The 12,821-nt window shown below is 37.6% G+C and overlaps 1 protein-coding gene across 4 annotated transcripts in view; it reads right to left on the reverse strand.

The window, feature by feature from the left end:
* AAMDC (adipogenesis associated Mth938 domain containing) overlaps window positions 1-12,821 on the reverse strand; it is a 36,991-nt gene that overhangs the window by 23,570 nt on the left and 600 nt on the right. For 2 of the 4 annotated variants that reach the window (XM_038568512.1, XM_038568514.1), the window contains exon 2: window positions 2,221-2,370. In XM_038568512.1, coding sequence (XP_038424440.1) covers window positions 2,221-2,370 — 150 coding nt within the window. Of the gene's footprint in view, window positions 1-2,220; window positions 2,371-4,268; window positions 4,442-12,664; window positions 12,809-12,821 lie in introns of those variants that run through there. The other 2 variants (XM_038568513.1, XM_038568515.1) reach the window with 2 other exon arrangements.

The raw sequence follows: 12,821 nt of genomic DNA on the forward strand, positions 1-12,821 counted from the left end.
ACTTTTATTTTTTTTTAATTTTTTAAAAAAGATTTTACTTATTTGACAGAGAATGAGAGAGAGAGAGCGAGAAAGCAAGCAGGTGAAGCGGCAGGCAGAGGGAGTGGGAGAAGCAGGCTCCCTGCTGAGCAGAGAGCCTGAGTTAGGGCTCGATTCCAGGATCTAGGGATCATGACCCGAGTTGAAGGTAGACGATAACCAACTGAGCCACCCAGGCACCCCAAGAAAAAGACTTATTTAAAATTTTTTTTTATTTTAGCAGATCTTTTTTTAAAATTTTATTTAAATTCAATCTGCCAACATATAGTATAACACCCAGTGTTCATTCCACCAAATGCCCAGAAAAAGACTTTTAATCAAGAATTATGTACTAGGCAAAATTATCTTTCAAAACTGAAGGATCAACTTCCATCATTATGGCACGAAGAGCTCCATTACCTTCTCCAAAATGAAAATTATTACTATTATTTTTTGAAGATTTTATTTATTTATTTGAGAAAGAGAGAGAGCATGACTGTAGGAGAGGAGGGACAGAGGGAGAAGCAGATTCCCCACTGAGCAGGGAGCCCAATGTGGGACTGGATTACAGGAACCCGGGATCATGACTTGAACCAAAGGCAGATGCTGAGTCACCCAGATGCCCCAAAGTGAAAATAAAAAAACCCCTCCTCAATAAAAAAAAAATGGAAAAGAGAAAACCACTCAAAGCCTTTGGAAATCATCCTAAGAACAAACAGCAAATGAAAAAACATCTCTTTTTAAAAAAATTTTTTTTAAACTTATTTATTTATGATAGTCAGAGAGAGAGAGAGAGAGAGAGAGAGAGAGGCAGAGACACAGGCAGAGGGAGAAGCAGGCTCCATGCACCGGGAGCCCGATATGGGATTCGATCCCGGGTCTCCAGGATCGCGCCCTGGGCCAAAGGCAGGAGCCAAACCACTGCGCCACCCAGGGATCCCGAAAAAACATCTCTTTAGGAAAATCTATAAATATTTGGTAGGAAAGGTGAGTATCAGATTTTTCAGGAAGACTGCTACCTGCCTTCCCCTATTCCTGTTCCCAGCTTAGTGAGGTGGAGACTCCACTCCAGACTGGTGCAGCCAAGAACACAGAACTATTTCCCTTTTCTGCTGCCATCTGGAAAGCTTTGTTCCTGGGAGAAAGGATTTAAGTGTTTCTCATCCTGCCCCCAGCTGTCTGCTGCTGAGACTAAGTCCTAAGTGAATGTAGTCAAGTGGTATGGGTTCTCTTCTTTCACCTAACCTCTACCTTGGGCATGGCACAATGAGAATCCTGGAAAAAGTATAATGTAAGGGAAATGCAGTTCAAACCACAATGAGATAACAATTCACACCCACCAAGATGATATAATAAAAACAAAACAAATCAATACTGTGAGGAGAGATTTAGAAAAATTGTAACTTTCATAATTCCTAAAATCTAAAATGTAAAACAGTATATTTGCTTTGGAAAATAATTTGGTAGTTCCTCAAAAGATTAAATATAAAGTTGTCCTATGACTAGCATTTCCAATCCTAGGTATATACTTAAGAGAACTGAATGATTCTACTCATATGAAAAGTCTAGAATAAGCACATCTATAGCAACAGAAAGTAGATTAGGAGAGCCTGGCTGGCTCCATCAGAAGAATGTGCAACTCTTGATCTCACAGTTGTGAGTTCGAGCCCCATGTTGGTGTAGAGATTACTTAAAAAAAGAAAATCTTAATAAAAGAAAAGTAGATTAGTAGTTGCAGGAGTTAGGGGGAGGGAAGAAAGGGGAGTGACTGCTACTGGTTATGAGGTTCCTTTTGGGTTGGTAAGTATATTCTGGAATTAGCACTAGTAGTTATTGCACAAGTTTATGCCAATAAAAAGTCCACTGAATTGCATACTTTATTTAATTATTTATTTAATTTAAATATTTTATTTAATTGAGAGGGAAAGAGAGATAGAGAGTGAGAACACAAGAACAGGGGGAGGGAGAAGCAGACTCCCTGCCGAGCAGGGAGCCCCATGGGATCATAATCTGAGCTGAAGGCAGACACCTAACCAATTGAGCCACCCTTGAATTGCATAGTTTAAAATGGTGAGTTAATGGTATGTGTATTAAACTCCAAAAGGGGAGGAGGAATAGTTACTTTTCACTTGCTCATGGCTTAGGAGGTTGGAAATCACTTGGTCATCCTTATGCAATGTCAACCAAACACTAATAGCTTACCTCAGTTCCTGTTTCTCTCCAATCCCAAGCCCGACTTCCCCCTGGCCACACTTTGCAGTCCTTATAAGTTCTAGTAGAGCCTTGTACTTTCATTTGCCCCCATGATAGGGAAGCAATTTCAGGGGAGGACATAAGGAACTTAACTGAACTCTGAAATTAAAAGAAAAAGATGTTAAATAAGTTATGAAGTAAAGTTGAAACAACTCCAAAATATAGGAGCTACACTAGATATAAAAATGTATTTTAAAAAAGAATACTATATACAAAGTGCAGTAAACCCTGAAACCCTATGAGTTAAGAAGCATCTTTGCATTTATGTAAAATGTTAATCTTGGGATCCTGAATCATTTAACCATGGACTAGATAACTACATTACTTCTCAGGCTCTGGATGAAATTCTTGATATTTTTTGAGAAATATAATTAAAAGATTTATTTCAGCGTGATGGAGTGAGGAGGTTGACACATCCTTTCTCCAAAAAAGCAAGTAGAAAGCTGAACAAACCTTTCAAAATAATAACTTGACACTCTAGAAATAATAATGAAAGAGGCATACTATAAGCTGAGAAGCGCTTATTTATGAAAACCATTCAATTTCAGAGAACAGTAACATGGCTAATTGTTCCTGCCTGGGATTACCATCAGGCCCTCATTATCAGTTCAGTTGATCCAGAGGTTCAACTTGGCTGAGGCAGGATATGAAAATCAACAAGAGTCTTGTTGCTTTGGCCAGAGGAGGATTGATTGATTTAGAAGCATTATAAATTAAATTGGTGATTTCAATGGCAAGCAAATATGGATGGCAGGTGGTTCTGCTTCCTTGCTACTGTGGGCCGGTTTGGGGCAAGAAATGGATTTGCAGAGTAGGCAGGGATTTAACAGAAATTTCTCAGAGCTGACATAGCCATTGTGGGCTTGGTGAGATCTCCACATACCCAGAATGGACCAAATGCTGTGAATGTGTGTATCAAAGACAACAAACAAGTGGGCCTAAATCATGCAAACATTCTGGGCCCGTGGAGCCAACAGCACATGCAAAATCAAGGAGCAAGATGGCTCAGAAGGACTTAGAACAATGTAAAAGACAGGCAAGACATGAAAACAGTCTGAATATTGAATGTAGTCCCCAGTGCACACACTGATCCACCACTAGAAAGTAAAGGTCTTATTGGCTTTAGGTGTTTGAACACAATCTTCCTTTGACTGAATACTAAAACATGGAGCAGACCCCTAGGAAGACAAGCTTAAAAATAAAAACAAGAATAAAATTTTTTTTTTTTTTTTTAAGAATAAAAATTAAATGGGCGCCCGGCTGGCTTAATTGGAAGAGCATGTTACTCTTGATCTCAGGGTCATGAGTTCAAGTCCCACATGAGGTGTAGAGATTACTTAAAAAAAAAAAAAAAGCTTTAAAAAAATGAATAAAAATTATAAACAGATCCCAGGGGCCATACATCACATGGGAGATAGAATTCACAGATTTAGTCTAGGCAAGTACGTGACTAAGTACAAAAAACTAAGAACACGCTGTAGGGGGAAAATCAGAATCCAGACTTTTTCCAATATATAATCTAATCAGTTTTGAACAAAAAACTATAAGACATGCAAAGAAACAGTCTGTTAAGTGTCTGCCTTCAGCTCAGGTCATGAGTTCAGCAGTGAGTCTATTTCTCCTCCCTTTGCTCCTCCCCCTGCTCATGCTCTCTTTCTCTCTCAAATAAGTAAAATCTTAAAAAAAAACAAAAAAGACAAAGAAACAAAAAAATATGACCCATACTTATCAAGTGAAACTGTATCTGAGTGTTTCTGTATGTTTGATTAGCAAAGATTTCAAAAAATTTATTATAAATATATTCAAAGAACTAAAGAAAGCATATATAAAGAATTAGAATGACAATAACTTAATACAAAATTGCAATAAAGAGACATTTCAAAAAAGAATCATAGAAATTCTAGTATTTATAAGTAAAGTAACTAAAAGGTTAATTCTAATAGTCAAGATTCTACAGAGAAACAGACCCAGTAGATTATGCATATTATGAGATTTACTTCAAGAAAGTGTCTCATGCATTTGTGGAGTGGCCAGTTCAAAATGTGTAGGTAGGTTGGCAGGCTGCTAACTCTTGGGCAGAAGTTGTCATTGCAGTAACAATGTATTATTTCTTCTTCTTCAAGGAAACCTCAGTTTTGCTTTTAAGGCCTTTCAACTGATTGGATGAGACCTACCAAGAATATTGAGGATAATCTGATTTATTTAAAAGTCAATTGATTGTAGATGTTAGCATCTACAAAACAGCATCACAGCAACACTTAGATTAGCATTTGATTGAATAACTGGGTACTATAGTCTAACCAAGTTGACATATAAAACTAACCACCACAGTACACCCCTTGTCAATCTGGCACCTATATATATGTCCTTAAACCATGTTATTCTCCAAATAAACACATTAATAAAGTGAATACTTCTGCCTAACATTAATAACTACTAATCCATTTTGCAGCTTCAAATACTGAATATCCATTTTGAAAATACATAGCAAAGTACATAAACACAGTTTCAGGTGCAATAGGAGGAAAGTACAAATTTATAAGACATGATTCCTGTTTTTAGGAACTAATATTACCCTTGAGGAGAGAAGACATATATATACAAATAACTACAGTTTTTTAAGGTAATTTTTTTAACATGAAGTCACTTTTGAAAAGTGGTGTAAGGGATATATATTGAGTTGTTATGAGTGTTGAGAAGACTTCTGTGTTAGTCTTTTAAAGCTTCCATAACAAAATATGGCAGACTGAGTGGCTTAAAAAACAAATTTATTTTCTCAGTCTTGAGGCTGGAAGTCCATTAGAAGGTGCCAGCAGGATTAGTGTCTAGTGGGAATTCTCTTCCTGACTTGCAGACGGATTCCTCCTTGCTTTTCCTTTTTTTTCCCCCCCATGTGGCCTTTTCTCTGTGCATTAGCACTCTTAGTCTTTTTTGGTCTTTTTTTTTTTCAGGGGCCAGGGAGGAAAAAGGATGGGGTCCAAAGTCCTAATTCAATCTTTTTACTAGTTATAATTCCATTCAGATTTTCTTGAGTTTCAATAGTTTGTGTGTTCTAGGAATTTGTTCATTTCCTTTAGATTATCTAATTTGTAGGCATATAGTTATTTATAATATTCCTTTATATATTTTTTTAATTACTGTAGATCGTGATGTCACCTTGTTCATTTCAGATTTTAGTTAGACTTTTTTATTTTCATCTTGTCCAGTCTAGCTAAAGATGTGTCAATTTTGTGGTTATTTTCAAAGAATCAATTTTTGGATTTATTGTTTTTCTCTATTTTTCTCTTCTCTATTTCATTAATACCCATGCTAATCTTCCTTATTTCCTTCCATTTGCTTTATGTTTAGTTTGCTTTTCTCCAGTTTTTTAAAGATGGAAAGTTAGCCTATTGATTTGAAATAATCTTTTTAATTGTTTTAAATTTTTTTAAAAGACTTTGAGAGAGACAAAGATAGCGACAGAGATAGTGAGAAAGCACATACAGGGAGGAGAGGGAGTAGCAGGCTCCCTGCTGAACAGGATCCTGGGATCTTGACCTGAGCCAAAGGCAGACATTCAATGGACTGAGCCAGCCAGAAGCCCTAAAATTATCTTTTTTAATACTGGCATTTATATACAGCTGCACATTTGTCTTTAAGTAGTGCTTTGTGCATCCCCTAAAATTTTCATTTTTATTTATCTAAAAGCATTTTCTAGGGGATCCCTGGGTGGCTCAGCAGTTTAGCACCTGCCTTTGGCCCAGAGCATGATCCTGGAGTCTTGGGATCAAGTCCCCCATCAGGCTAGGCTCCCTGCATGGAGCCTGCTTCTCCTTCTGCCTATGTCTCTGTTTCTCTCTCTCTCTGTGTCTCTCATGAATAGGTAATAAAATCTTAAAAAAAAAAAAAGTATTTTCTAGTTTTCCTTGAGATTTCTTCTTTGAACTATTGATTACTTATTTGGGTATGTGTCACTTAATATCCACCTATAAATGAATTTTCCAAATTTTCTTCTGTTTTTGATTCTGGTCTAATTCCATGTTTGAAGAACATATTTGACATTAATTTCAACACTTCTAAATTTGTTGAGACTTCCTTTTTATGCCCTAGCACATGGTTTATCTTGGAGAATTCTCCATGTGCACTTGAATAAAACGTGTATTCACTATTGTTGTGCAGTGTCCATAGGTGTCTGTTAGGTCTAGTTATTTTATAGTGTTGTTCAAGCCTTTTTTTTTTTTTTTTGGTTGACGTTCTTTCCAGTTGTCCTAGATGACCATTATTGAAAGCAGAGTATTGAAGTCTCCAAGAAGTATTGTTGAATTTTCTATTTCTCATTTCAATTCTGTCAGTTTTTGCTTCATGTCTATTAGGGCTTTTGATGTATTGACTCCTTGTGGTTTCATTCCTAGCTTTAGGAATGAAGTATTGACCTTTTTATCTCTAGCTATAGGAGTGAAGCACTGACTTAAGCTAATGCATTGAGTACATTCTACTTTCATTTTCTATACTGGTCACACTGGCTGAATGGCTGAATATGTGAGTTGAGACATACCAATCAGTGTTTAGGGACTTTTTTGGGGGAAATTCTGAGATACTGAGGCTGGGATGGATACAATATAGAAGGGTACCTTGAAACTGTTAGTACCAGGAGGGAAATCAGTTTGAAAATTCAGCCCATGCAAAGGAAGGCAACACAGACATCCTAGGAGAGTTATGACCTGATTAGATCATATCTCATGCATGAGCTACCACTCATCTTTTCAATGATGTAAGGTAATATATTTCCTTTATTGTTTAAGCCTGTTTGTCTTTTACTTGCAACTTATTTTGACACAATTTATCTTAAGGATTCACCAGATATCCAAATGTCATCTTAATAGTATTGAAGAAATACTTCTGCAACCCAGTTCTGCTTGGTACTTGGAAAACTGATGTGTCTGACATACCATAAAGTTTTACTGAATTAAAAATATATAATAACTACTGTAGTCCTGTTTAGATGTCATCTAGGAGTATGGAGATAAGACAGAAATTTTACCCAACAATGTTTCCTTTGTCATTACCAAATGATAAAGATCAAATTTGTTCATTTATCCAGATGTTCATTCATTTTCCTCCACATGTAGAGCTAAGGGAATGTGTTTCAAACTTTGTCTAAATCACAACAAATACATTTTATATCATAACACACACACCTCTACAAATATACATATTTCATATCTACTTTTGCAATATATATATTTATCATACCCTTATTATATGTGATACACTATTTTTTATAATACACTATTTTCTATTCACTTTTTAGCATCCTCCCTTTTTAGTACTGTTCTATTTTTTTTTCATTTTTAATGTAATTTTGGTCTTGATCCACCAAATTAATTTTAAAACTAACTAATGGGTTATGATCCTTCATTTAAAAAACATTACTATAGGCAAGGGCTACATTCAAAATAAATAATGAGGGCAGCATGTGCACTGGCTACATCAAAATGGGAGTGGAGGGCTAGAAGAGGGTCTGATGTGTCCGTATTGAATGTTCAGTTGCTGGGAGTTGTTAGAATGAAACTAGGGAAGCCAATGTCCCAGGGATTACGTGGGAGGCTCACTCAGGACAGGGTTCTTCTGCAATTAGCATGTAAGTATAGTATCTTAGTATCTTAACAGATATTAAGATATCTTAATATCTTAACTTTCTAGTGCACACTAGTGAATATCAGTGTTTTCTGTACAAGATACCAAACTGTATAATGTGACCCCTGACCTCAATTATCTAATAAAGTTAAAACATATAGACACATAGCAATGATATGAGGTATAATACATTTTAATATCAGTTGTTTCCTGCATACACTTTTTAAAATTTTTTTTAAAGATTTTATTTATTTATTCATGAGAGACACACACAGAGAAAGAGAGAGAGAGAGAGAGAGGCAGAGACACAGGCAGAGGGAGAAGCAGGCTCTATGCAGGGAGCCCAACATGGGACTCAATCCCGGATCTCTAGGATCATGCCCTGGACTGAAGGCAGCACTAAACCACTGAGCCACTGGGGCTGCCCACATACACTTTTTTTTAGTAAAAATCTTTATTCCACCAGAGAAATTAGTCTCAGCTATTCTTTTAAAAGAAAAGAGGACTAATGTATAACTCTTAAGGAAAAAAGATAGTAAGACACATCTAAAAGTGCTTTCTTAAATGAGTAGAATTCTGCTGCAACAAAGAATTCAATTATTAGGAAAAGAACAAAAAATGGCTGGTTCAAATCTTGTTATATTACACTTATCTTTCTTTTTTATTTTTTATTTTTTTCTTATTAAACTATCTTGAAGAACACTGATTCCTATTTCTGTTGACACTTAATAGCTTTTTCTTTACATGTAATATATCTAGATGTATTAACTCTTTAAAGTGAACTTCAGGGACGCCTGGATGGCTCAGTGGTTGGGTGTCTGCCTTTGGCTCAGGGCATGATCCTGGAGTCAGGGGATCCAGATCGTCCAGCATTGGGCTCTCTGCAGGGAGCCTGCTTCTCCCTCAGGCTGTGTCTCTGCTCCTCTCTCTCTGTGTCTCTCATGAATAAATAAATAAAATCTTAAAAAAAAAAAAAAAAAAAGTGAACTTCAGTGGTGCCTGGGTGGCTCAGTTGGTTGAGTGACTTAACTCTCATTTTGGCCTCAGGTCATGATCTCAGGGTCATGAGGTGGGCCCCATGTGCTTGGGCTCTGTGCTCAGTGGGGAGTGTGCTTCTCTTCCTCTCTCCCTTTGCCTCATCCCATGTGCACACATGCGGTCTTTCTCTCTCAAATAACAAATCTAAAAAAAAAAAAAAAAAAAAAGAAAAAAGTGAACTTTAAACAAATACTGTGTGTAGATAATTTAATTCTTGTTTGAAGGCTTCTTGATGGCAGTAGCAATAAATTAATTATGGATTTTTCTTTAAAGCTCCTCTATCTTTATATTCTAGCCTGATGTATATAACTCAATTATTTAACTACATAAATTGGGACTAGACTCTTGTAACCTACAACTTTTGTTGGCCTTGAAAGGCAAAAAGAGATGGTGGTAATGTGAGTGTTTGTTGTTTATTTTCTTTTCAAGAACAGACTTGTGAAGGTATGATCTATATCTTGTAGTAAAACATTTATCTTTTGGGCGGATATAACTTTCTGACGCCCAAGGACTTTGTTCCCATGCCAATCTGGATTAGAAAAGGCAGAAACTCTAACCTTATTTATCAGTTCCTCTTTGAATCACAGTGTGAGGATTGAGAAAAGAAAACTATAGTATAAGGCTTTCTTTTACTATGTTATTTTACAGCCCATGGAAGAACAGGAGGTGAGATACTGTAATAGCTGAAAGTGAAGACCCAGAAAGGAAGGGGAGGTAAGGGTTACAAAATTACATAATTAAAACTTAATTTGGTTGAAAGTTCTATCAAAGTTCATTCACAAGTTTCTTTCTCTGCTTCACAAAGATGTAATTTTGTTTAATATTGTGTATCTGCCTTTTATTTAAAAGGATTGAATTATATAACAATCTTATCAAGATTTTTTTTTTTGTATCTTTCTGTAAAACTGTTGTTAAGGATGTATTCTAGGTTAGATTTTTCTTAAACTGGGGTCTTCAGGTCCCCAGATCTAAGGATATATACTTGGCACTCTGAGAATTCCACCAATGTTTTAACTTAGACATGTATTTAAGCAGTGTTGCCTAAAAACTGTATTTTACTACACATTAAATGAAAACTTCTTTTGCTATAACTCACAGCCATAGATATTTTCCTAAAGTAAGATTTTAGTTCCTTTTTTGTTTTGTTTTTTACATTTTTATTGTGGTAAAATATACATAAAGCTTACCCTTTTAACCATTTTTCAGTGTATAGTTCAGTGTCATGAAGTGCATTCACATTGTTGACTTTACTTTCTCATGGTACTATATCTTTTTTTTTTTTTTTTAGATTTCATTTATTTATTCATGAGAGACACACAGAGAGAGAAAGACAGAGACATAGAGAAGCAAAAAAAAAAAAAAAAAAAAAGAGGGAGAAGCAGACTCCCCACAAGGAGTCCAATGCGGGACTCATCCCAAACCCCAGTATCACACCCTGAACGGAAGGCAGATGCTTAACTGCTGAGCCACCCAGGTGTCTCCTCATGGCAGTATTTCTCAAAATGGAATTTTCCAGAGTATTTGAGAAATTAAAAAAATTTTTTTTCCCTTTAAAAAGAGTCTGTGCCCAGTAGTTGTTTATCTCACTCACACGTGGAATTTAAGAAACAAAACAGAGGATCATAAGGAAGACAGGAAAAAATAAAACAAGACGAAATCAGAGAGGGAGACAAACCATAAGAGGCTCCTAATCATAGGAAACAAATTGAGGGTCGCTGGAGGGAAGAGGGATGGGATGGGAGGATGGGATAATTGAGTGATGGACATTAAGAAGGGCACCTGATGTAATGAGCACTGAGTATTATATAAGATTGATGAATCACTGACCTCTACCTTTGAAACCAATAATATATGTTAATTAATTGAATTTATTTTTTATTTTTTTTTATTTTTTTTTTAATTTATGATAGTCACACACACAGAGAGAGAGAGAGAGAGAGAGAGAGGCAGAGACACAGGCAGAGGGAGAAGCAGGCTCCATGCACCGGGAGCCTGATGTGGGATTCGATCCCGGGTCTCCAGGATCGCGCCCTGGGCCAAAGGCAGGCGCTAAACCACTGCGCCACCCAGGGATCCCAATTAACTGAATTTAAATAAACTTTTAAAAAACAGAAAAAAAGAGTTTGTGTGTTACTCAGGATAAGGAGTCAATATTCTAGATTATAAATTCCACTTAGAATATATGTTTTTCTCTTTTTTAAAAATTTGTGTGTGTGTGTGTGTGTGAGAGAGAGAGAGAGAGAGAACAAGCATGAGGGGGTAAGGGCAGAAGGAGAAGGAGCCAGAGAATCTTAAGCCTACTCCAGGCTCAGCACAGAGCTTAAAGTGAGGCTCAGTTTCAACAATCCTGAAATCAAGAGTTGGAGGCTTAATGGACGAGCCACCCAAACACCTCTAGATTTTTTTTCTCTCTTGATAAAAATATTTTTTCTTTCGATAATGAGAATGATAAAGATCATTGTTTTTTCCTACAAATATAGAACAAAATTCAGTATTTGTAAGCATTTTCTCTGTTCCCAATTATTTGCCTATACTCTGTATTTCTTTATCTTCCTTTAATAATAAATTTTCCGATTTTACCTGGTTGGCAGTACACCTTGTTTCAAATTCTTAAATAGGTGCTATGTAAATATTAACTTTTTTTTTTTTTGTAAGTGTTAACATTAAAAAAAAAAGATTTACTTGACAGGAAGAGAGAGAATACAAGTAGGGGGAAGGGAAAAGGCAGAAGGAGAGGGAGAAGTAGACTCCCCGCGGAGCAGGGAACTCTGCCGGACCCCCCCCCCCTCCGACTGAGCAGGGTGAGGATGAGGCTCCATTCCAGCCCCCCCCCCCCCCGCCCCCATCATGACCTGAGCTGAAGGCAGATGCCTAACTGACTCACCCAGGCTCCCTGGTAGTATGTAAGTTTTAAATGCACGTTGAAAATTCTGGCTCAAGGTAGTAAACTGTATAAATTATAGCTGAATTCAATCTAAATTTTAGAAATCCCTTTGTGCAGTAGTAGTAACTAACATTTAAAAAATAGTTACAATGAATGTGCCTGGGCATTGTGCTGATCAGTTTATTGTGAATAGCTAGTTACAACCCTATAAGCACCGTTATCACTCACGCTTCCCAGAGGTTCAAAGAAGTGAAGAATCTTCTGCAATGACCTGAAGCAGTTGTTAGGACCCAAGTCTGGCCGACTTCTAACGCTCAGGCTCCTAACCATAACGCACCTTGCATCCCAAGTTGCACATTCTACTTTGCATGATTGATGGTTTTCTGAGACTCTTGGTGGGAGAACGCTCACTGCTGCCCCCAACGAAGCCGACCCTGTCTTCCAACATTTTTTTTGCTCTTGCACCAAGTCGCGTATCCTCTTAGTGGAGTCCTAGCCCACCCTCTGACCCTGGTCCCCTATAAAGTCTCGTCCCCTCAGATCCTCGTTCCCCTGAGTCTCTTCCCGTCACCCCCTGGCAACCACAGCAGGGCCCTGCCCCCTCATAACTAGGTCTGCCTAAGGAGCTGGCCCCTTCAGACCGTGACCTCCTACCAGGGCCCCAACTCCTCAGACAGGTGATCCTCGCAGAGCCGTCTCCTCGGCCTCCTGTCCCGCGAGCCCTCAGACCCTCTTTTCCAGCACAGTTGTGGCTCTTGTACCCCAGGAGACAGCAGTAGCCCTCAGCAAATGCTCCGCAGGCACTTCTCCTCACAAAGGTCCTCTCCCAACCCCCAATTAAAGGCACCTCTCTACCTTTCCCGTTTCCAAACTTCTCTCAGAATCGTGGTAGGGTTTGTTCTTTTTTTTTTCTTTTCTCTCCTTGTTCTGCTTCTTATTCACGCTCCTCAACTTCCCCCACGAGCTTGTGGCCCGGTTTCAGATCCCGGAGGTTCCCCCCCTCAACTCCCCC

This window comes from Canis lupus, chromosome 21 (assembly GCF_011100685.1).
Source record: "Canis lupus familiaris isolate Mischka breed German Shepherd chromosome 21, alternate assembly UU_Cfam_GSD_1.0, whole genome shotgun sequence".
Lineage (NCBI taxonomy): Eukaryota > Metazoa > Chordata > Mammalia > Carnivora > Canidae > Canis > Canis lupus.